At 50.7% G+C, this 24696-nt stretch overlaps 1 protein-coding gene across 3 annotated transcripts in view; it reads right to left on the bottom strand.

The window, feature by feature from the left end:
- The window catches only part of LETM1 (leucine zipper and EF-hand containing transmembrane protein 1), a 36878-nt gene extending 12949 nt beyond the window's left edge, over positions 1 to 23929 (bottom strand). The window contains exons 1-7 of one of the 3 annotated variants that reach the window (XM_072804362.1): positions 23719 to 23929; positions 18821 to 18881; positions 10748 to 11198; positions 9057 to 9200; positions 8378 to 8515; positions 7502 to 7705; positions 162 to 281 (exon numbers count right to left, since the gene is read on the bottom strand). In XM_072804362.1, coding sequence (XP_072660463.1) covers positions 162 to 281; positions 7502 to 7705; positions 8378 to 8515; positions 9057 to 9200; positions 10748 to 11198; positions 18821 to 18881; positions 23719 to 23797 — 1197 coding nt within the window. In that variant the 5' untranslated portion in view covers positions 23798 to 23929. The remainder of the gene's footprint in view (positions 1 to 161; positions 282 to 7501; positions 7706 to 8377; positions 8516 to 9056; positions 9201 to 10747; positions 11199 to 18820; positions 18882 to 23718) is intronic. The other 2 variants (XM_072804351.1, XM_072804343.1) reach the window with 2 other exon arrangements.
- Positions 23930 to 24696: the final 767 nt, after the last annotated feature.

Raw genomic sequence — 24696 nt, 5'->3', positions numbered from 1 at the left:
GTTACCACAGACCCTGGTCCAGGCCCCAGCCAGGTTGGAGCCCAAGGCCAAAGAAGAGGCACCTCACCAGGCCTGGCGGCCACTGGAGCTTCAGAAAAGTCCTTCCACAACAAGCCCATCTATGCAAGTCCGACAGAAGGGGAAGCCCTTCCCCCACACACCTGCTTCAGTTGGTCCCTCAGACGATCCTCCGTGACGCCAAGGGCCCGCATGCCTCGTGCCCGACATGCTGACTGCAATTCCTTGACATTCAGGCTGTCCACCCCTTCCTCAGCAATCAACTGTAAAAGAGAGTCAACTAGCCACATGAGGCAAGGTCAATACAGAGTAATGGTATTTACGTTAATGTGCCTGGGAACAAGTGTCTAATCGTAGGACACTTTCCTACTCTGCCTTCCCAAGCACAGGATGAAGCACCACCACTAAGCTGTGTGTCTGCTGTGACCAGAACCATGTGACAGAGTGGGGACCTTGGGGAAGCATAGCGGCCAGGACTAAAGCAGCTGAGAAGCAAAGCAGCCCACCTCTGCCCAGGCACTGCTCAGTCCTCCTCCTCCTCATGGTCACCCGTTTTCCTTCCTGCACCCCATGGCCCTCCAGCATCCACAGGACAGCAGGTCTCCTGCCTCAGCCAAAGGCCCCCTCCCCTCCTCCGCAGCCCGAGGTCACTGTGATCCAAGTGAGAAAAGCAAACCAGAGTCCTAGTGATAGAGGACAGAGTGTCAAGAACACTTTGCAAGGGTGCACCTGCCACGTCAGTTGGCCCCACACAGCCTTACAATGACCCTGTGAGGGAGACTGCACCATGACTCCCCTCTTCTGAATGAAGCTTTCCATTCTGAGGACTGCAGATCAATGTGCAAACATAACCAATGGGTTTTCTCCCAATGGCAATGCTCAATTGCTTACAAAGTCATAGTCAGCACTGTGGCAGGAGACCATTCTGTCCCTACAAGGACCTAATGCTGCCCTCTTATAGACACACTCCCACCTCCTGAACCCCTGGCGACCACCAATCTGTTCTTCATTTATGAAATTTTTTAAAAAAGATTTTATTTATAAGAGACACAGAGGCAGAGAAACAGAGGGAGAAGCAGGCTCCATGCAGAGAGCCCAACGTGGGACTCAATTCTGGGACCATGGGATCACGACCCGAGCCGAAGGCAGATGCTCAACCGCTGAGCCACCCAGGCATCCCATTTCTATAATTTTGTATGTGAGGCATGTCACATGACTGGGATCACAGAGCATACAGCTTCTGGGGATTCCCTGAAGACCTGTGCAGACAGCCAGCTGTGCCTGTGAGTGGTAGATTCTCCTTCTGTTATTGAGTTGCACCACACCCTAGAACATCCTGGTTTGAAGGAGCTGGGTTTTCCCAGTTTGGGATATTGCAAAGGGTAGGAGCCTCAGCCCCCATTGCCCACTTAAGGCACACTTATCTCAGCGTCTCCTTCCTGGGGAGCCACACCGCACAGCACTATCACTACTTCAACCATACTTAATTTATAAGGCATACAAGAAGAACAGTCTATTGGATTTCCTATATTTTGCTTACCACATTCAAAATGTTTTGTTAAAAAAAAAAATTTTTTTTTTCTTTGTGTTCTAGGGTTCCTCCTATTATAGCTGCCCTGTGAACAACAACGGCTTAAACCATGCAGGTCCACTCATGCTTAGCTTTTTCTCGACATAGGACAGCACTGGAAATGTCTTTTCCTTAAGATTTTAATAACATTTTCTTTTCTCTAGCTTACTTTAAGAATACAACATATGATACATATCATACACAAAGCAGGTATTAATGAACTGTTTATGTCATCAGCAAGGCTTCTGGTTAACAGCGGGCTATGAGCAATTAGATTTTTTGGGAGTCAACAGTCATACATGGAGGGCCTGGCTGTGCCCCCTTCCTGCCTACCACTGAGGGATACAGAGCCAGAACACTCCCTCCACTTGTGTTTTTAATGGAGTCAAATCCAATCCTGGGCATTTTGTTTCTCTTCCTGAGAAGGTAACTTCAAACACTATAGAGCCAAGGATCATATAAAAGGTGTGACTGTAAATGTCACACTGTTTTATACACCTTCACAATGTACCTTTGCTGCCTTCTATATAATTTATTTTGTAACACATTACTGTAGTTGTAAACAATTTCTGTACTGTAACATCGCTTATGTATAAAAAAATTAGTGGGATCCAATGTCCCTAACCCCCACATTGTTCAAAGGTTGACCATGTCCTTTCCGATTAGAGACCCTCCTTTAGGAGGGTCTTTGAGGGCAGATCTGCTGGTGGCATGTCTCTTAGTTTTCCTTCTTCTGAGAATGTCTTGATTCCCTTCTTTCTTACAGACTATTTTCACTGGTCATAAGATTTTTTTCAGCACATGAAAAATATTTTGCCACTTCCTTCTGGCCTCAACAACTTCTGATGAGCAGCTCATTGTCCTTTGTGTCATCTTCCCTGTGGGCTGGACGCTGGGCGCATGCACTGCTGTCAAAATTACCTGTCTTTAGTGTTTGATGATGATGTGTCTTCTTGCGGATTTCTTTGGGTTGATTCTATCTGAGCTTCACTCAGCTTCTAAAACGCGCTAAGTGTTCAGCTGTTATTTCTTCCAGCACTTTCCCAGCTCTGCCCTCCCTCCTCTTTCCACAACTCTGACAAGTACGTTAGATGTTTTGCTCTAGTCCCACAGGTGGCTGAAGCCCTGCTCAGTTTTTTTAAACTATTTTCTCAGGCATTCAGATGGCTGATTTTCATGGTTTTATCTTAAAAGCTCACTGACCCTGTCTCTTCTGTTCCCTTCGCTATAGAGATCATCCATTGAGCTTTTCACACTTTTAAAAAGATTTTTACTTGAGAGAGCGCATGCACACAAGCAGAGGGAGTAGCAGATGGAGAAGCAGACTCTTCACTGAGCAGGGAGCCTGATGTGGGACTTGATCCTGGGACTCTGGGATCATGACCTGAGCCAAGGGCAGATGCTTCACTCACTAAGCCACTCAGGTGCTCCTAGCTTTCTACTCGATTTTATTTTTCACTTCCAAATTTCAATTTGGGAGGCACCTGGGTGGCTCAATCAGTTAAGCATCCAACTCCTGGTTTTAGCTCAGGTTTTGATCTCATGGTCGTGGGATCAAGCCCAACACTGGGCTCTGTTGCTCAGTACAGAGTCTGCTTTAGATTATTTTCCCTCCCCCTCTCTGCTCACTCATGCTCTTGCTTTCTCTAAAATAAATAAAATCTCTATTAAATTAAAATCTTGGGATCCCTGGGTGGCTCAGTGGTTTACACCTGCCTTTGGCCCAGGCGTGATCCTGGAGTCCCGGGATCAGGTCCCGCATTGGGCTCCCTGCATGGATCCTGCTTCTCCCTTTGCCTGTGTCTCTGCCTCTCTCTCTCTCTCTCTCTCTGTGGCTCTCAAGAGTAAATAAATAAAATCTTTAAATAAATAAAATAGGGCAGCCCCGGTGGTTCAGCGGTTTAGCACCACCTTCAGCCCAGGGTATGATCCGGGAGACCCGGGGATCGAGTGCTGCATCAGGCTCCCTGCATGGAACTTGCTTCTCCCTCTGCCTGTGTCTCTGCCTCTCTCTCTCTCTGTGTGTCTCTCATGAATAAATAAATAAAATTAACTAACTAAATAAATAAAATAAATTTCCATTTGAACTTTCTGATTTTCCTCTGCTAAGACTATGTTTCCATGTAGCTATATGACGGCTGTTTTACAATTGTTGTCTAGTTTTCACTTCTCTGTTGTCTCCACTTCTGACTTTTCTTATTCACTTTGAGAGCCTTCGGTTCTATCTATCTATCTATTTATTTATTTAAAAAGATTTATTTATTCATGAGACACATACAGAGAGAGAAAGAGAGGCAGAGGCACAGGCAGAGGGAGAAGCAGGCTCCATGCAGGGAGCCCGATGTTAAGACCCGACCCCGGGTTGCCAGAATCACACCCTGGGCTGCAGGCGGCGCTAAACAGCTGCACCACCAGGGCTGCCAGGTTCTTTTTATTAAGCAATCAGGCTCCACGCCCAGATGGAGCCCAATGTGGGGCTCCATCTCACAACCCCGAGATCCAGACCTGAGCTGAAATCAAGTCGGATGCTTAACCGACTGAGCCACCCAGGTGCCCCAAGAGCCTCTGTTTTTTTTTTTTTTTTTTTTTAAAGATTTTATTTATTTATTCATGAGAGACACAGAGAGGAGAGAGGCAGAGACACAGGCAGAGGGAGAAGCAGGCTCCATGCAGAGAGCCTGACGTGGGACTCGATCCCGGGTCTCCAGGATCAGGCCTTGGGCTGAAGGCGGCACTAAACCGCTGAGCCACCGGGGCTGCCCGAGCCTCTGGTTCTTAACATGAGGAGTGATTTTCAGTTTAAACCCAGATGTTTTGTGTATTAAATATGAGATTCTGGACATAGTCTGTCTTAGCTGGCTTCCTCTGACAACACCCTGGCATGGGAGTGGCGAGTGATGTTCTAACCAACTTCTATAGATTTTGTGATTGATGATCTGGCATCTATTAATCCAAACTAACAAGACTACATGGCTGAGATCTCCTCTGCGACCTGGCTTTCATGGGAATGCAAGAATTCTGTCTCAAACTCTGAAACCACAAAGCCTGAGCCCCATGTATCACTTGCCACCGCTGGCTTCTCCTTCCACACTAGAAATAAAGGCCAAGTCCCAGGTCCTCCCTGGTTCCCATGTGTGTCAAGATCTCATCTGGCCCTCAGTGGGCCTGTGCCCCCATTTCTGGGGCAAATGTGAGTCATAAGCTCCCTTTAGTGGCTGAGCTCTCTGTGCTATCTCTGTTATATCCACAAATTACATCCGTGGTACAGTCTGGAATAGGTAGGGTGCTGCCTCATTGCTGCCAGGCTCCCCATTCAGCCTCCACTGAGCCAGTTTCCCACCAGGGCTCCACATACCTCCTGGGCTAGGAGGGGCAGGCTGGCCCCACCTGGTTCTAGACACCATCCCAGTGGGATGCATGGGGAAGGTTCTGGAACTGTCAGGTGGAGGTGGAAGTGGAGGTCCTGGCCCTTGCTGGTCTACCTGACACTGTGCCCCGGAGGAGGAGGGGCAGCTTCCCAGCTGGGAAGGAAGGAGCAGCTCTGGTCGGCTGGCCTTCCCTGACACTATCCCAGCTGTGACATCCTGAAGACGGTGGAGGTATCAGCCCTCAGCCAGCAGTACATGTGGTAGGGGTGACATTATGTCCCCTGGTTTCTGCCTGGGGCAGAGCAGCTGCCATCTGAAGTCCTCTGTATGAAGCAGCCCCTTCCCTGTCCTCTGGCCAGAGATAGCAAGTTTTTGTTAGGGGTTTTTTGGTTTGTTTTTTAAAAAAGATTTTATTTTTAAGTAATCTCTACACCCCACATGAGGCTCAAACTTACAACCCTGAAATCAAGAGTCACACACTCCATGGAGGGAGCCAGCTGGGCACTCCTGTCAGGGCTCTGCAAGTCTGTGCTCGGCAGTACCTCTTCAGCGTGGCCTCTTTAGCCTCCAGGCAAAAAGACCCACCTGGTTGGTCCTGGGCTGCCAGGGTCTTCTCCCACTTAATCAAAGTCTTCTTGTGTTTGTTTTTTACTTAATACCCAGGAGAAAGGATGCCCTTCCACCTTCCCAACAGTGGAGGTCTGTGGAGGTCTGGCTGCTGTCTTATTTCATAGGATTCTGGCACAAGATCACAGAGCACGTGAGTGGCCAGGACTCAACCCCAGGCCACCTGCCTTTAAGCTTCCTCTCCTAAGGTGGGCAGTGGAGGTTGAGGGTAGCAATGCTACAGGCTCTCTAGGAGTGAGGAGGCACATCGAGGACCGCCCAAGTCAGCTCCTCACTCTATTTCAGTGGATGTCCTGAGCACCCTCCTACACACAATTTGTACCATGTTGGAGAAAGGATTTCTTTTCATTCTTAAAAAAATGCAGTGATACTCTACTACTTTTAGCTCGAATAAGGAGCCATTCTCATCAGACCAACACCCCTACCGAGAGCTACTAGAAAGCCAGATAAAGCAAAATAAACACAAATCCACATCTGGGAGGCATCAGAAAGCTAACGCAACTAGGCTCAGGGACAGACAGCTTTATGTGGACCAGGAGAGACCAGGTGACCAAGGAGGTGGGAGTCACTGGGGACCCAGGAACACTTGCCAACTCTTAAGGCAAGCTGAGAGTCCTGTCCAAACAAAGGCCACTGCCGAGAGCCAGAGACATCTCGCTGGCTAAGATGACAGCCAGAGACGAGAGGTTGCTCAGCAGACAGGATAGGAAATAACCGTGGTATCAGGCTCTCCCACTAAGCAGCCAGAGCCAAGAAGCTAGGCAGAAAACCCTCACAAAGCAAAGGGGCCTCCAGGGCTCTGTTATGGAGGTGACACGGTGGGGAAGGGATGCGGTACAGCTGCAGGCCCAGCCCTGAATCGAGGTCAGTGACTCTAAGGGGACCAGGCCCTTCTATTACAGAGCGGAGTCAGGTGGACCCTCCTGGGGCAAGATAGCAATACCTGGAACCTCAGAAACTTCCCACAGACAATGTCTGCCTTCGGGAACAACGAGATAATACAAACACACAATCCCAAGAAAACAAAACGAAACAAAAAGGACCTACAGACCACAGTTACTAGAATAATCAGGCAGGAACTCTCATGAGCTATTCCAGAAAAAGGAGGACAAATGGTCTGGGACTGAGGCTAAACACCTCTGAGGTGTGCCTGCAGAGCTATCAGAACATCAGACACCTCAGATGCAAAGGCGAAAGGCACTACTGGAGAAAAAGAAGAGTGTTTTAGGAGCTCCTGAGAAAAGTGCACCGGGGACACACGCAGCAGTGGGTCTGTAGCCACTGGGATGTGGGCAGGGCAGGGGGGAGGGCACAGAGGTCAGCACAGCCCCTGGAGCAGTCTGCTTGCGGGCAAGACTTGCTTCTGACCTCCTGCCCTTCTCCTTGAGAGCCCCAAGTGTAGGTCACTCTTTTTTTTTTTTTTTTTTTTTTTTTTTTTTTTTTAGGTCACTCTTTTTATAAAAACTATCAAAGATCTGGAACAAAAATCCATGTTAAAGAATGTGTATTACAGCTCTGTTTAAAGTAGCAAAATATTAGCTAAACTGATGCTTAATAAATTATGATGTGTTCACATAATGAAACATCAAGCAATTGTTGCCATTTATCCTTTTAACAAATACTCAGTGACATGGGCAGGTCTCCTAATGTCATGCCAGGTGACAAGCTGTTGGGCTGTACGGTTCCAGCCTCGTTCCAGTACATGTACACTTACATTCAGGCTGTGTGCAGAGCACCAAGCGGGCAAACAGGCACAAAATGCCAACAGCTACAGTCTGGGCAGGACAGGACAACAAGGGATTTGATCCTCCTCTATCGTCCAGGACTACCAGGGCTTTACAGTGAGGACAGCTGCTGCTTTTGCAACCAGAAACCAAAGATACCTGGAAAGGCAGAGCCTGGAATGCAGGCTGCTCACCTTGTCGTCAGCCTTGATAGACCGCAGCCTCATGGTGAGCTGGAAGCGGAGGAAGTTGTTGGTGCCAATGGACTGGAGCTCCAGCAGCTTGCAGAGGGCCACCAGCTGAGGCCGTGTGAGGTTATCCAGGGTCAGCTCATCTTCAAACAACTTGGAAAAACGCAGGATCTCCTCATTACTGGGTCTCTCACCTGTCTCTCGGATCTGCAGGAACAATCACGTGGGTTACCCACTGGGTGGTAGGGGTGTGTTCCCCAGCGCCACCCACCGTCTTGTGTCACAAGCCTCAATAAAAGAAACTAAGGAGGATCAGGTGGAAGAGCCCCTCCCTCAGACCCACTTTGTTCTCTGCTCCTACTGGGGAGCAGCCCCTTGGGGGCTCCCCATGGGGGATGCCTCCAGGTACCACGCACTGGCTGGCCCCTTTCCTGCCCATGCCATTAGAGCCAAGGCTGCTAACTGGCAAGAGGTTCCCCACTGTGGCTGTAGCTGTGCAGTAGCTCTAGGGATCTGCGCCCTCCTCTCCCAGCCTGGCCCCCCAGCTCATCACAACTGCAGTCTTCATTCCTCATTGGCCAAACTCTACCTCCCCTGGGGCTGCTACCAAGTCTGGAGACACAGGCAAATAATTCTGAATGTCAATGTGGTTTAAGCTCTCAGGAGAGCAGGATGGGGGGGGGGTGCTCCTGGTGACCCCCCCACCCCCCACAGCACCAGCCCACGCTTGTCTGGGAGTTCCTCTTGCTTTGTGAGGTCAAGAAGAGGGAAGAAAGGAAGCAAGGCATATCCCCACATAACACAGGGGAGCCCTGAGGCTCTAGCCAGCATACTGGACCAGTGGGCTGAGGCCAGCACGGCTCTGAAGCATCATGGTACCTTCTGGAAAAACACAGAGAAGTCTTTGGTGGCATTCCCCTTGGCTGCTTTGTTCTTCAGGGCCATCTCTTCAATGGTGTCCTGGAGAAACTTGGCCAGCTCCAGCTTGACCCGCAGCTCCTTCTTCAGCCTCTCCTCCTGTGAGGTCAGAGAAGGGGTGTTTCACTCCTCTGGCCCCTACCCTGGTCCCCCCATGGCCTCCTGGATGGCACCAGTCAGAGCAGCTGCTGCCACTGTTCCGATGGGAACCCCTCAAGCCAGTGCCACCCACGTTTCCCTGAACAGCACTCACTCCCACCCAGGCGCTATGCATTCTAAGACTTCTTCTATTTCATGGTTTCAAAAAATATTTGTGTGGCCTTTTGGAGCAGGGACTGCGTGGTGTGAACCAAGTCCATGAGCATGGAGGGCAGTGCAGCTGCCACCAGCTGGGCCCCAGGGCTACAGCAGGTCTGCCCTGCCTTCCATGGGTCTCACCAACAACCAGCAGCCTCAACCTGTGGCCTGAAGAGGTGGGCAAGTGAAACTGTATTCTAAAACATGTTTAAAGAGAAATATCTCCAAAGCCCATCCTGTACTCGTCACAGTGTGGCATGACTGAATCATGGAGGAGATGAGAACGTCAGAATAACGTCCAATCCGCCCTGGAGCGAGCTCTCTGCCCCCAGTTCCCCATTACCTTGATGGACTGGGTCTCGAACGTGGATGGCAACATATTGGGGAAGAGCTTCACAGCGACAGGAAGCAAAAACTCCATGAAAGGCACCACCACAAAGACCAGGAAGGGGACGAGGCGGAAGAGGTCAGCGCATATCCGGAGAAACTGAGAAAAGGTGGAAGGGATCAGAGCCCCAGTATGACCACACTGCTCCCGCCACCCTCAGGGGTGCACCGCACCTAACGCCTGGCAGGGGTCAGCCAGAGTGCTACGTTCCAAACAGCCCAGCCAGCTGCTCTCAAAGCCAGTTCTTCCTCCCAAGACTAAGCCATGGGAAGACAGTCTTCAGAAAGGAGAGGTAGAAGCTGGCCTGAGGAGTGGACCACCTCCCATCACACACCACCCACTGGGGAATCCTGCTCTGCAGACATGGCTTGACACCGCCATGGCGCTGCCCACTGGGCCTGCAGGCCAGCGGGATGGGAGCAGCAGGCGACGACTGGCTCTTGCTGGCAGCAACAAGGGCCACCAGGGGAATATCATGAAATGCTGGATACCAGGATGACCTCTCCATCCCTGGTCATCTTTGCTCTGCAGTCACTTCTGTCTGGTGCTGAGGTGGCCACACCAGCTTTCTTCTGTTAGCACCACTTCCCTTTTCCTACTGTTTCACTTCCCATCTATTTGTGTCTTTACATTTAAGGTGTTTCTTGTAGACTGCATATAGCTGGGTATTGTTTTTTTTGTTTTGTTTTGTTTTTATCTAATCTTACAATCTCAACCATTTAAGTAATTAAAAAAAAAAAAGGAAAACCATATAATCACCTAAACAGATGCAGGGATGTCTGGGTGGCACAGTCGGTTATGTGGCTGACTCTTGATCTCAGGGTTCTGAGATTGAGCCCTGTGTCGGGCTCTGTGCTGGGCAGGGAGCCTGCTTAAGATTCTCTCTCCCCTCTTAAAAAAAAAAAAAAAAAGAGATCCCTGGGTGGTGCAGCGGTTTAGCGCCTGCCTTTGGCCCAGGGCGCGATCCTGGAGACCCGGGATCGAATCCCACATCGGGCTCCCGGTGCATGGAGCCTGCTTCTCCCTCTGCCTGTGTCTCTGCCTCTCTCTCTCTCTCTGTAGGACTATCATAAATAAATAAAAATTAAAAAAAAAAAAAGAAAGAAAAAAGTCTACAGTGTAACCATCAGTTACTTCACACAAAGGAAGAGACCTAGAAGGTCTGGGCTCCTGGAAAAATAGGAACAGTCTTTTTTAAGAGATGGGTGAAGCATCTGCCTTTGGCTCAGGTCATGATTCCAAGGTCCTGGGATCCAGCCCCTTGTGGGGCTCTCTGCTCATTGGGGAGTCTGCTTCTCCCTCCTTTCTGCCCCTGATTGTGTTCTCTCTCAAGTAAATACATAAAATCTTAAAAAAAAAAAAAAGAAAAAAAAAAAAGAAGTCCACTTAGGAAGACACAGACCTCTCAACAGGAAAGAAGCCAAGGGCGGGGGAACAAGGTCAGAGCAGGAGGCATGAACACCTCTGGTGGAGGAGCCGCCAAAGGACAAGCAGGAAGCAGGGCTGCAATCAGTGGTGTATTATAGGGAAGTTTGTGGTTTCGTTTCTCTGGGTTTTTTTTTAAAGCAAAAGTGGCAGGAAAAAAAGCCCTTAAAGTGTCTTAAAGCACCCAGAAGTTGAGCCACCTGGCCCCACGCATCCCTTACCTGCCTGCGCTCCCTGCGGGTCAGGGTGTGGCCGTGGAGGATGCGCCAGAGCATGCGCGCGGCGATCTTGGTGTCAATCCAGAGCAGGCGGAAGCCGTGATAATAGTGCTTCAGCTCGTCCAAGACCCGCTGCCCCAAGGACTTCTTCACAGCCACCTCCACAGGGGGGCTGTACACAGGGCCTCCCTCCTCCAGCTTCTTGTTCTTGTCCTTTAAGGACTTGAGCGACTTCTCCACCACGGAGTCATCCCTCAGTGGGGGTGATGAGTGCCAGCAGCGCAAAGGAAGGAACTGAAGCCCTGGGATGAGCAAGTTGGCCGAGGTGGGGGTCCAGGGCACTCCGGCTGCCACGCACACGCGCTCAGGCCTCACAGTCCAACAGCCACGAGGATTGGCTCTAAAGGCAAGGTGGATGGGGTGGACGGGAGTGCAGCAGTGAAATGGAACATTCCTTCAATAGGGAGAAAGGGAAAGAGCAATGAGGGGCCAGCCCCTGTCCATGACCTCCCAGCACCACAACGAACGAGAGCAACACAGAGCAGAGCCCCATCACAAACACACTCTATCTTCCTGCACATGAAACAGGCTCTCCACTGCTCCCTGACAACCGGAAAACAGATCAGGAAGACAAGCAGCTCTGTGCAGGGGGGCCTGTGAGGGAGACGAGGGCAGCCAGCACCCCCTGGGCTCATGAGACACTAGGACACCGAAGAGCCTGGGCAGGGACTGAGGGCTCAAAGGGACAGGATGGACACAAATAGTAGAAGCCTGAGCCCTGGACCTGACAGACCAATCCTCAGGGTCGATCTCCCAGGTGGGTTCCCAGACTTAGGGAATGTGGGGGTGGGGCAGGAGTCCTTTCCTCTACCAGGTGACTTTCTATTAAGACCTGTAGCTCTTCAGTGAGTCCTGGAAGACAGTGAGGATGCTCAAATCAACAGTGACCCAAACTTGTGCACCATCCAGCAAAGACGTTTGTGCAAAAACCCAATAATCACGTCTAGAGCCCTTGTGCACCATCCAGCAAATACGTTTGTGCAAAAACCCAATGAATCACGTCTAGAGCCCACTCCTCCTTCTCTTCCCCATGCTGTTCCCTCTGCTCAGCCCAGAGCCTTGATTACAGTCCAGGGCAGGAGCAACCTACCTGCACGATTCTTGGAGCCCCACAATCTTCTATGTATCTCACCCGTCACACTGGAAATGTCTTTCCTTCCTGAGTGCACAAACCCACTTTTGGGAGGCCACAGGCTCCAACTTAACCTCATAGGTGTGCACTTATAACCAACATACACACCCCAGCTCCTTCTCATCTGCTGGATCATCTCACTGCACCTGGCCCAACACCAGCAGTGAGGATATGAGCTCTACAGCTGCCTGTCCCTGTTCAAATTCCAATCCAATACTTACTGCTGTGAGACCTTGGGCAACTTAATTAACCTCTCTGTGCTTTCAGGAGCATCCTCTATTAAATGTATGTGATAATATAAATGTGGAGGGCAGCCTGGGTGGCTCAGTGGTTTAGCGCCGCCTTCAGCCCAGGGCATGATCCTGGAGACCCGGGATTGAGTCCCACGTTGGGTTCCCTGCGTGGAGCCTGCTTCTCCCTCTGCCTGTGTCTCTGCCTCTCTCTATCTCTCATGAATAAATAAATAAAATCTTAAAAAAAAAAATCTCTTTAAAAAAATAATAAAATAAAATAAATATGGAGTACCCAGAACAGTGTCTGCACACAGCAACAACTACCAGGGAGGTGGCAGCTATGATTACTCCCCCATCAAAGCAGTTGAGACGCTGCCAGTCAGCGCTGAAAGGAAGCTGGAGAATGTCTAGTTTAGCAGCACCTATCATGGATGGGGAATACCAAAGCACAAACAGGGACAGACCCACCTCAGTCTGCAACCTGTTATCAAGTGGGTGCAGCGGGTACAGGGCACCACCAGCCATCCATTGATCAATACCACACTGGCCTCCTGCCTGTTGGGAGTCCCTGTTCCTGCTTTTGAAGGGCAGTCAGTCCTGTGCTGTGAGCCCTAGACACCCTCCACTCCTCCCCACCCCCTCGATCAACACCTGAGCTGGTAAGTGATGGACTTGAACCCAACCTGCTAAGTTACAGTCACCAAGGGACAGGCTGCCCAGGACACAGCAGCGCTGCTCAGACCCTTGGGTCTGTGAGACTGTGGCCACAGCCTGTGCCCTTGGCGCCCTGGCCTTGCCTCCCAACATGGGCAAACCGTGCTCACACATGGGAATAAGCATTACCTCCTCTCTCCCTCAAACTTAATTAACCAATTTTCCAACCCTCAATTATCAAGGAAGCAAGTGGCTTCCACAAGAAGGCATGATGTCAGCAGTTGCAGGAGACAACCAACAGGCAAAGACAGAGACTCATGAAACCAGAGCGAGTAGAAAAACACCTGGTTTATCCAGCTGGGGCCAGAGATGCTCCAAGATCTGGCTATCTCCATGCATACTGGAGACTATTATTACTGACAATCTAGCCAGAAAGATTTAGCTATTTTCAAAAAGCATAAAATTACATAATCTATTGTTTTTAAAATCTTCGTCAGAACACCACTGACATGGGCACTGCTGCCTTCCCAGGGACAGCTGGGGCACTGCTCTGCCCCACCTCACCAAAAGCCCCCGAGAAGCACACACCCACCTTACCCCTACAAGGCCAGCTTAGGCGCTCCTGTCAAAGCCTCCCACTTTACCTTCAGGTGCTGACTCCTACATCCACAACACAGACAACCTGCTGCCACCTTCAAGAAGAGAAAAACTAGGGGCACTGGCGAGCTCTGTTGGTGGAACCTGCAACTCCTGATCTCGGGGTTGTAAGTTCAAGCCCCATGTTGGGTGTAAAGATTATTTTAAAATAAAATCTTAAAAAAAAACAAAAAACAAACAAACAAACAAACAAAAAACCAGAAAACCACGTAGTACCTGGCAAAGAAACGTGTTCATAGGGTTAGAGCATTTCCTGTGACTCGTGGCATCAGATGCACAGAGTGGCAGGCAAAGGGACCCATGCCTGTTCTCCCCATGGCACCTTTGTAACTCCTGTCAATGGCTGTAGACATGCCACAGGCACAACACCTGTGGACCATTTGACTCCTAACATGTCCTGTTCTTAAGGGGGCAGTTGCCCCAGACAATGTCCTGAGGCTGGGCATGGGAAGATCCCAAATCTTAACGTGCTACCTTCAGTTCTTCAGGGACATGATGCCAGCAAGGGCAAAGTGACACTAGAAAGGGAAGCAAAGATGGACAATTGAGTAAGAGGTACCAGGACTAAAAGGAATGATTCCCAAAGTGCAGGACATCTCTGCCTGAGGACAAGAGGTGCAACAGTGCCTGCTTGCAGGACAAGGAGCCCCTCTGCTGGGGAACTGGGGACCACTGCCCACAACATCTCAACACCTATCAGAGCCCTCGAGGCCCTGTGACATTCAGCGTACCCTATGCCAGGAGCATTCTGGGGGGCCGGGGAAGCAGCTGTCCCCATCATTTTAGTGTTTCTGCAACCCATCTCATGAGCATTCACACTGCATGAGACTCTGGAAAGAGCCTCAAGGCAGCCCCAGTTTTCCCACGGAATGAGCTCCAGGACTAACGAATTATAGTTGGCATATTCCCAATTTTAGGTGCTCCCTCTCTGCCTTTATTTATGAAAGGAGGTCAAGAGCAGCTAGATTAACACCCATGATCAGAAACTCCCCACCTGCTCACCCTTGGGGTTTGGACCATTTTAGCTGAAGATTAATCTCACAGAAGAACCAATACAAAGGGTGCTACTGTGACCACACCAGCCTCGGAACAACATGGACTTCTGTGCCTGGACCCACTTTTGTGCAGAGGTTTTCTGATAAATACAGGACAGTCCTGTACGTGTATTTTCCTTATGATTTTCTTTTGTCTTGCTTACTTTAAGAACACAACATATGATATGTATACAAGACATAAGTTAATTGACTGTTTACATTCAGAATGAACAGCTGGCTATCAGTTAAGCTTTTGGGAAGTCAGTCAAGTCATATGTGTATTTTTTTCGAAGATTTTATTTATTTATTCATGAGAGACAGAAAGAGAGATAGATAGAGAGATAGAGAGAGAGAGAGAGAGAGAGGCAGAGACACAGGCAGAGGGAGAAGCAGGCTCCACGCAGGGAGCCTGACGGGGGACTCGATCCTGGGTCTCCAGGATCATGCCCTGGGCTGAAGGTGGTGCTACACCACTGAGCCACCCGGGCTGCCCTTATATGTGCATTTTCGACTGCACAGGAATCAGCATCCGATCCCTTACTGTATTGTTCAAGGGTCACCTGTACTTATCTATGGCGCTTAATATTTCTTACACTGTGCCACCAAAATGAAAAGCAACATGTTCTGGATACTGAGACTGATGCAAGACTCCAACTCTCGCCTATAATCTCTATTTTGAAATGTATGAGTTCAGCTAAACACCTTCATAGTTCCCATTGCTTAATATTCTTTTTTCCCCTTAAAATCTTATTTTGTTTAAGTAAGCTCTACACACAACATGGGGCTTGAACTCACGACCCTGAGAGCAAGAGTCACCTGCTCCACTGACTGAGCCAGTGGACGCTCCGCATTGCCCACTTTCCAAAGAAAGTGCTTAACTTTCTAAAAATTGTTAACTTATAAAAAATTTGTATTAATAAAGCAGTTTTTAATATGAATCTTAAATGCAGGTACGCTGGACTCTTAAAGGTGCCTGAAAAACTCAACATCCATTCCTAATAAATACACTTTAGGACAATAAGGATAAGATGATAGGGTAGAAACAGTACTAAACACAAAAGCTAACATGACACAGACCACACTAGACACACTGTTTGCTGGGGTGACAACATGGGAGGGGCTGTGCTGTTCTGACGCCAGGAGGCTGAGAGAGTAGAGAAGCAGCAGGAGTGCGAGGGTGCCGTGCCCCAGCAGGCCCCACCACCAAAGAGATGTGGTACAGTGTGAGTTAGAATATGATAAATGACTGTGAGAAGTGGCTGGACACAAGAAAACTGGTGACTTATGTGCCAGCAATAATCACTTAGAAAAAATAATGAAAAAGGAGGCCCATCCACACCAAACCCAACATATCTAGGCACTGTCTTAGAGGTAGTACATGTGGCCCAGATAAAGAAAATGAGACCTTTTCCTGAAACAGAGAAAAGGTCTTAACTAAATAAAACAGTTTACCCCCAGGAAACTGCACACTTCTGCTTTAATATTCTCAATTTTATTTGAGAGAGTGAGAGACAGAGAGCACGAGCAGGGGGAGGGACAGAGGGAGAAAGAGAAGCAGACTCCCTGCTGAGCAGAGAGCCCAACACTGGACTCGATCCCAGGATCCCGGGATCATGACCTGAGCCAAAGGCAGACGCTTCACTGATGGAACCATCCAGGCATCCCAATTTTATGATTCTGAGAACACTCCAGCTACAGTCCCAAAAAAACCACTTCAGAACCGAAAAGTTGGGACACTTCGGTGGCTCAGTGGTTGAGCATCTGCCTTTGGCTCAGGGCATGATCCCAAGGTCTGGAATTTAGTCCCACATCGGGCTCCCTGTGGGGTGCCTGCTTCTCCTTCCTGTGTCTCTGCCTCTCTGTGTCTCTCATGAATAAATGAAATATTAAAAAAAAAAAAAAACTGAAAAGTAAACGCAGAAGGACTGTCCAGAAAGGAGGCTCCAGGTCTGGTTCCCTGCAGATAAAAGCCAACGGGACTCACCAGGGTAAATGTGAAGCATAGACCACCCAGACACAAGCACTTCATACAAGAGAAAAAGGCCTGGAAGGTTCTGCAGGCTGCTGGGGTCACTGGCAGCACTCCCCACCTCCAGGTGGTACATGAAGATGAACCAGTCATGGCTGGTCCACACAGCAGTCCCCTAACCTGCCTTAGAGGCCAGTACTCAAAAACCAGAGACTTTACCCCAAAACCCAGACTTCTAGCTTGCCTTGAAAAAACCCTAAAGTTGGCCTTACAGAGTTACATCCTTTATGGCAAGCATGGGTTGCACCCCAGGATCACCAGCCACTATTTCCAGCCTCACACTGGGCCCCATGCCCTTCAAATGGTACCTGCAGATTACAGTTTACTTTAGAATTAGGGCAGCCCCGGTGGTTTAGTGGTTTAGCGATCCACGGCGTGATCCTGAAGACCCTGGATCAAGTCCCACGTCAGGCTCCCTGCATGGAGCCTGCTTCTCCCTCTGCCTGTGTCTCTGCCTCTCTCTCTCTCGCTCTGTATCTCTCATGAGTAAATAAAATAAAATCTAAAAAAAAAAAAAACAAAAAAAACCTTTAGAATTAAATCTAGGGGGTGCCTGGGTGGCGCTTCAGTCGGTGAAAGGTCTGCCTTCAGCTCAGGTCGTGATCTCAGGGTCCTGGGATTCAATCCTTCTTCAGGCTCCATGCTCAGCAGGCAGTCGGCTTCTCCCTCTCCCTCTGCCTCTCCCCCTGCTTGGCTCTCTCTCAAATAAATAAAATCTTTTTTTTTTTAAAGGAATTTCTTTAAAAAAAAAATTAAATCTAGAAACACATACTTTGGCAGGAGTAAAGATGTTCTATACCCATTCATTAATGGTCTCACACCATAAAAAGAATGATTTCATGACAAAAATGTCTTACACTGGTCAGAAGAGAAATCTAATTAATATCAAACCCAGGGGCCCCTGAGCAACTGACTCTTGATTTCAGCTCAGGTGGTGATCTCAGGGTTGCATGGTGGAGCCTGGTGCTCGGCTCCCCACTCAACTGGAAGTCGGCTTGGGATTCTCTGTTTCCCCTTACTGCCGCCGCCCCCCCCCCCCCCACGCTCTAAAATAAATAAATAAAATCTTTAAAATCAATCTCAAGAGCCAGGTGGGAGTACTCTTACAACAGGCAGGGGCCGGTAGGGTCTGCTGTTGGGAGGGGCTTTTAAACAGACTGTTATGTTCCCACCATACGCTGCATGTATGCCAACCCCACTCCACAAAGACACTCACACATGCAAGAAAAGCCATGCAAGCCTGCTGTGTTTAAGCACAATTTTGCTTTAACATCAACCAAGTTTTTGTGTATGACTTACACAGTTTTTATTTTAGGGAATTAAATCTGTTCTAGGAAGCATTCTGCAGAAAAGTGTTATAGTCAAGATGAAATAACAAATTAACAATCTCAAATGAGTAAGAAAACTCAAAAGACTTGATGGCTCTATGACTTGCGAAGGAGGTCCAGCACTCTCCAACAGAAAGAATCAAGGATGTCAGAAGAGAAAGATGGGCTCCACTCTGGGTACCTGGAGCAAGTGGAAGTCAGGAGAGAGGTCTGGGCATCCAACTGTGCAGGGCAGGGGAGCAGAAGGAAACTGTTCGGGGATGTTGGGCAGAGGGAATGGAGGGTGGGAGAGAACAGGAACCCTGAGGGAAGTTTGAGTCCATGTGGGACAGTGGATAGGGAAGTATGCATGCTACTCCCTACAGGAAGCCTTCCAGCCTCACAACAGTACCACCAAAGGGAAGGGCTAAGTCCACCACATTCTGGGCATGTCCGTAGAACCAGGTGAGGATGAGTCCTGTGGCCAGCACTTGCTCAATATAATGCTCTGCAAAGGACCAAATGGGGTTCCAAGGGAGGGTCTAATGTGACTAATGACAGAACCCCACACCCACAACACTGCCTGGCACATCCTACATCTTTTTGCACAAGTATGGGAGAAGTCGTTGACAACAGCAGCTGTGTGAGCATGGAAAAGCACACAGTACGCTGTAAGTATACAGCACTGTTTTTAAAAAGAGACACATGAAAAAAAAAAACCTAGAATAAAATACATCGAAATTTAATAATATATACAACAGGTACTGGGATTATAAATGTTTATTTCCCAAAGATCCACTAATGTATGAGGTCATATATTTCAAAGTGTAAAGATAAAGGCTAAAAAGAAATAAAAACCAAAAATAGGAAAGTAGAATATGCTGTCTCCCCAAAATCAGGAGTCACACACCACTCAAGCATTTCCAAGCTCCCACTTTCAAATGGATGTCAAGTGACGTTGTTTACTTACAAGTGGCTTATCAACCCCACGGTGCTGGCACAGCCAAGACAAGCACCATCTCCCAGACCACCTACGAGAAAACAAGGAGAAAATGAGAACGTGAGTCTCAAACCAGGCACTTTAATCACTATCACCTTTGAGAATCTGAAGGGGCACGCATCTCTTTTGCAGAGTAAGCTTCTATAAGTGTGTTCTGAGTGTTGCAAGGTTTCAGAGTGTCAATAAGTGAAGGGTCTATCCAGTTAGGAACACAGGGTCTTGGGGTAGCCCTAGGGAAGAAGGGGAATCTGAGGTAGCCCCTGGCTTCACACACCCCAACCAGGGACACCAGGTTCCACCAGCTAAAGGATCCACAGAGCCCAGGACTGGGGGTCTCCCCAGGTATGACCACTCCCTAATCACTTCAGCTGGTGCCATATTGCATGGGATCCCCAGTGCACAGACAGCCCCATAGAGCAAGGGCCCCATCCAAACAACCCAACACCTTCTCTATTCACATGAGGGGGTGAGGGCTATGAGAACTATTGATAAAACAAATGCTAAGAACAAGCCATTTCTTAGATAAACCTTACTAATAAGTATGCAGCACACTCAGGATTTTTATGTATTTTTGACACTTTTTCTAACTCAATGTGGTTTCTACAAGCATAAATTCAGACTTCATTCACATGATCAATGCTCGGGCTTACCTGTGATCAAACCCTGTGCTGTGGAAACCACCTGTGGAGGGAACAAGACAGATACGGGGGGGGGGGGGGGGGACGCAGGGGGGATGGCAACAGGGCCAGAGGCATCATGTCGACAGGGTGCCAGGCAGCAAGGCTGAAAAGGCAGGCTGGCATCCTAAGACCTTCCAGGAGCAGGAGTGCACAGAGCAGGTGTGGGGTGCTATGGGCCCACTCTGGGCACCAGCGTGAGAAAGGAGGAGAGAAGATGGGTATGGCAGGGGACAGGTGCCAACTCCTGGACACCCTTGGAACTCCCAGTGGACCCTCTGGGGACAAGGACTTCCACTTGTCACTTTATGTAACTCAGTGCCCAGTGTCATCATGGGTACCTCTCATATTCCTGTGTAGAAGGCTATTCCCAGGGACATCTCAGTGGCTCAGCAATTGAGCATCTGCCTTTGGCTTGGGGCATGATCCCAGGCCCAGGGTCGAGTCCCACATTGGGCTCCCTGTAGGGACAATGCTTCTCCCTCTGTCTGTGTCTCTGCCTCTCTGTGTCTCTCATGAATAAATAAATAAAATCTTAAAAAAAAAAAAAAAGGCTATTCCCATCAAATTTAGAGCTTTGTAGCACAGGTGGCAGCTTGGCTTTAAGCTGGGGTCTGGGCTCACAAGCAGTTTCCATGAATCATATAATAATCTCTTATACTTCAAACACTACGTTTTTAGTCACATCAAGCCTCACCCCAGCTGAGTACCAAATAGATGTGCCCCACGCCTGGGCCTGTCCCCTTCATTCCTGCCCTGGGCCAGCCCTGCACCTCAAGAACATAGCCCAGCAATGGCTCCTGGCCCTGTGCATTCCATGAAGCAAGTAGACAAGCTATCACAGCTCCCATAGCTCCCTGGCCTGCCCTCCCATCATTGCACATTCCCTGTCCTACCTGGTCCCTTCCCACAATCTCCCCATTTTGAAGGCTTCCCTAGCCCTTCCAGGAGCCCTGCTCCTGTGGGATGGTGGAAGGAGCAGAACTACAGGATTTGGACCACAGATGGGTCACTCTCTCCTTCTCGAAGTCCTTTTGTTTTGTTTTCTTTTCCAACAACCAATTCTCCAACTCTGTGACAGCAGCCAGGCAGCCTCCCATTCTGTTCTGACTCTACCCAGAGTTAGCACACACCCACAGGTTCAGGGCTCGGTCCCACAGACTGCTCCACTTCAGACACCAGTTGCAAGTAGGGTCCCCAGGTCACCCACACTCTGCCAACTACAAATTTGGTAGTTCTACCACAGTTCTATTAATTCTCTAAAACAAATAAAATCTTAAAAGGGGGGGGGCAGCCCAGGTGGCTCAGCGGTTTAGCGCCTGCCTTCGGCCCAGGGTGTGATCCTGGAGTCCCAGGATTGAGGCTCACTGCATGGAGCCTGCTTCTCCCTCTGTGTCTCGGCCTCTCTCTCTCTCTCTCTTTCTCTCTGTCTCTCATGAATAGATAAATAAAATCTTAAAAAAAAACAAAACCACAAGAACTCAGGAATTTGCTTTACTTACTATTATAGTTTATTATAAAGGGCACGAGGAACAGCCAGATGATGAGGTTCCTACGCAAGATCTAGAAGATCCCTAAGCTCAGGAGCCTCTGTCCATGTGGGGTTTACATCTTCACACGCCACCAACTCCAAAGCTCCCCAAGCCTTCCTATCTTCATGTCCTAGGCCTCACTGATTATACCCTAGGCCGCTGGCCATCTCATTCGATCCCAGACTCCCCTCCCCTTCCTGAAGGTTGGGATTCTACAACAGAACTGAACAATCCTCCAAACTGTCAAGGAAAGCCTGAGAAACGTGTCACAGCCTGGTATCCTGAATAAAGTCCTGGGACATACCAAGACATCAGAATAAAATGCATGCACAACAAAGGAAAGGTACTAACAAATAAGCAAGCACAAGCAAAATAAAGTATGTAAATAACAAAGTAAAAAAATCAGAGTAAAGCCTGAGACAGAATAAAAGAAATCTGAATACAGTATGGCCCTCTGTTAACAACAATGTACCAATGTTGGTTTACTAATTGTGACAATGAACCAGGGACAGAGAAGGTTAATACTGGGGAAATGTGCTGCAGAAAAAGGCCACTGTGCTCAGCTGGGAGTGCCATTTCAGAATTGGTTCAAAATTGTGCCTCACAGTCCAGTCGTGGGGCTCCCAGGCTCGACTCCCTGCTGGTCCTACAGCAAACTCTGACCCACTCCGAGCCCCTTTCTGTACAATAAAGAAGAGTGCTAACTACAAGAAACATTTGTGTTCCCACAATGATACAACTACAAAAACAAATTCAGCTCACTTTTTTTTTTTTAAAGATTTTATTCATTTATTCATGAAAGACACAAAAGAGAGAGAGAGGCAGACACAGGCAGAGGGAGAGGCAGGCTCCATGCAGGGAGCCCGATGAGGGACTCGATCCCGGGACTCCAGGACCACGCCCCAGGCCGAAGGCAGGCGCCAAACCACCGTCAGCTCACTTTTAAACTGTAAACATGCTCCAGAAATCTGAAGTGGCCCAAGTATTTCTATTACCATCCTTAACAGGGAAGAAATACAAGGAGAACTCTAAGCAGAAGGAAAGACTAAAGGCTGGACTGGACCTAGACCATTCATATGGTCAATTCTTGCTGCTCAATGCCCTTCCCAAGGCTCCAAAGTTCTAAGCTGCCAACCATCCACTACTGTTAAAAATTACAAGAATCAGGCAGCCCCAGTGGCTCAGCGGTTTAGCGCCGCCTTCAGCCCAGGGTGTGATCCTGGAGATCCCAGATCGAGTCCCACATCGGGTTCCCTGCATGGAGCCTGCTTCTCCCTCTGCCTGTGTCTCTGCCTCTCTCTGTGTGTGCGTCTCTCATGAATAAATAAATAAAATCTTTAAAATAAAATAAAAAAATAAAAATTACAAGAATCAGGTTTCTTGGGAGTGCTTTTGTGAATCATGATGTACTTTGAAATATATTTCACTTGAGTCTCTATTACTCCTTTTTTTTTTTTTTTTTTTAAGATTTTATTTATTCACGAGAGACGCAAAGACACAGGCAGAAGAAGCAGGTTCCATGCAGGGAGCCGATGTGGAACTGCATTCCGGGACTCCAGGATCATGACCCGAGCTGAAGGGAGGAGCTAAACCACTGACCCATGCAGGTGTCCCAAGTCTCTACTATTCCTAAGGGAAGTCCTCAACTTAACAAATAAGGAACAGACTCAAAAAGGTTAATATAAAAAGTCAGAAAGGGAGTCTGGGCTACAGACATGTGGACCCCCAGCGCTCAGAGTTAGGTGTGATCTCTATGTGGACAGCTAGGGTCACGGAGGCTGGGGATACCAGGGGACCCGCCTGGCGCCATGCACAGACACACAACACTACTGTAAGGATATTGGCCCCACCGATGTCATGCAAGCCCGCAGATCAGCTCGTTTGTGTCTGCCAGGCCGGAACCCGAGGGCTATCTCTCCTCAAGAGTCCTAAATGTGGCCCAAGGGCACGACTGTCCACCACGTTCCACCAAGCTTAACCACGACTGGCGTGCCCAGGCAGTCCCAGGGCTGGCCGTCAGCGCGCTGCCTTCAAAAAACTTTCCAAACCCCGCTCGGGACGCCACGGCCAGCAGCCGGGCGGCTAAGGTCACAGTGCGAGTGAGTCACAGGCCGCCGCCCCGCGCGGCACCCACACTCCGACAATCCTGACAACGGGCCCGCCCGGGCGGGGCGGAGGGGCGAGGCGGCCCACGGGCCCTGCCTGTCGTGACCCCAGCCCCGGGCCGCGTCCGAGCGCCCTGACCCACCACCCACCGCTGCGCCCCCCGCCCCCCACGCTGGGGTGCCGCGGAGCAGCTGGGCCCGAGGCCCTCTACCGCTCGGCTCCCTGCCCCTGTTCTCCTAACGCCCCCCGGGCCCGGCTCCAGGCCTCAGCCCTGCCCGGGTCCCGGCCCCCAGCCCCTGTACCGGCCCCCACCCGGCCCCCTCATCCGGCCCCGGCCCCCAGCCCCTGCTCCAGCCCCCTTATCTGGCCCCCCACCCGGCCCCCAGCCCGTGTCCCAAGCCGCCACCCGATACCCCCCCCGCCTGGCACCAGCTCCCGGCCCCCGGGTTCCGACCCCCCCAGCCGCTGTCCCAACCCCCTTCCCGCCCCCCTCCCCGGCCCCCGGCGGCCCGGCCCCCAGCTCCGCACTGTCTGCGGGGCACCGGCTGCTCACCTCTCCCGGCTGCGGCACGGGGCGGCGGGAGGCGAGCGGGCCCCCGGCCGCGGCAGCTCCTCAGTAAGATGGACGCCATGTGCCCGGGCCCGGCGGCCGTTCCGGCCTCCTGCTGCTGCCTCCTCCTCCTCCGCGGTGGCCGCGGCTCCTCGCCGGCCCGCCGGCGCCTCGGCCCGCCCGCGCGGACGGTTGAAGGCGGCGGTTGGCTCCCGGCGGCGGACGCTCAGCTCAAGGACCCGGCACCGGCGGCAACCATGTCCCGGCACAGCGTCCGGCGGCGCGGGGCGGGGCGGCGGCGCCGCCGTTCCCATTGGGCCCCTCAGGCTCCCGCCGCCCGCCAGGTGGAGGGCGGACCCGCGCCACCGCGGACTACGAGTCCCGGCGTGCCCCGCGAGGCCGCGCGGCATTCTGGGGCTTGTGCGCCGGCCGCGCATGCGCGCTGGGCCCATCCGTATTGGAGCGGCAGCGGGGCGGGCGTCCGGGAGCACTTGCGGAAGAGCCCCGCGGAGGGGCGCGGGTATGCTGGGGTGTTCTGCGAAGTCCTGGTTCGCTGTCCGCCAGTCCCGCGGGGCCCTCCCGGGGGCCGGGACCAGGGCGGCGCCCCCACATCGTGGCCTGAGCCGCACCGTGCTCAGACGCCGGCCCCCCCCACCCCGAGGCCTCCTACCCAGCCCGGAGCCCCACACTCGCCTTTCCTAAGATGGGGGGTCGTATTCGCAACGGTGTGCGGGGACGGAAGAGGTGATGGAGGGAACGCGGGGGGTGGGGGCGGCCCCTGAGTGGTCGCCGCAGTCCCCAGAGGCCACTCCCGCTAGCCTGCGCTCCAGCCCGGTTCGCGGGACCCGCCGCGCTGCTTCCCCCTCCTCCTGGACTCGCCTGCAGGCCTCGGGTTCACCGATGTAATCCCAGGGTACCGCCTGGCGAAGGTCCTGAGCTGCGTCCTCCGCGCCAATCTGCACGCTCGTCGGAGGCTGAATT

The sequence above is a fragment of the Canis lupus genome, chromosome 2 (assembly GCF_048164855.1).
Source record: "Canis lupus baileyi chromosome 2, mCanLup2.hap1, whole genome shotgun sequence".
In the NCBI taxonomy this organism is placed as follows: domain Eukaryota; kingdom Metazoa; phylum Chordata; class Mammalia; order Carnivora; family Canidae; genus Canis; species Canis lupus.
The sequence above is the reverse complement of the archived record's forward strand: the minus strand, read 5'-3'. Positions and strand labels throughout refer to the sequence as shown.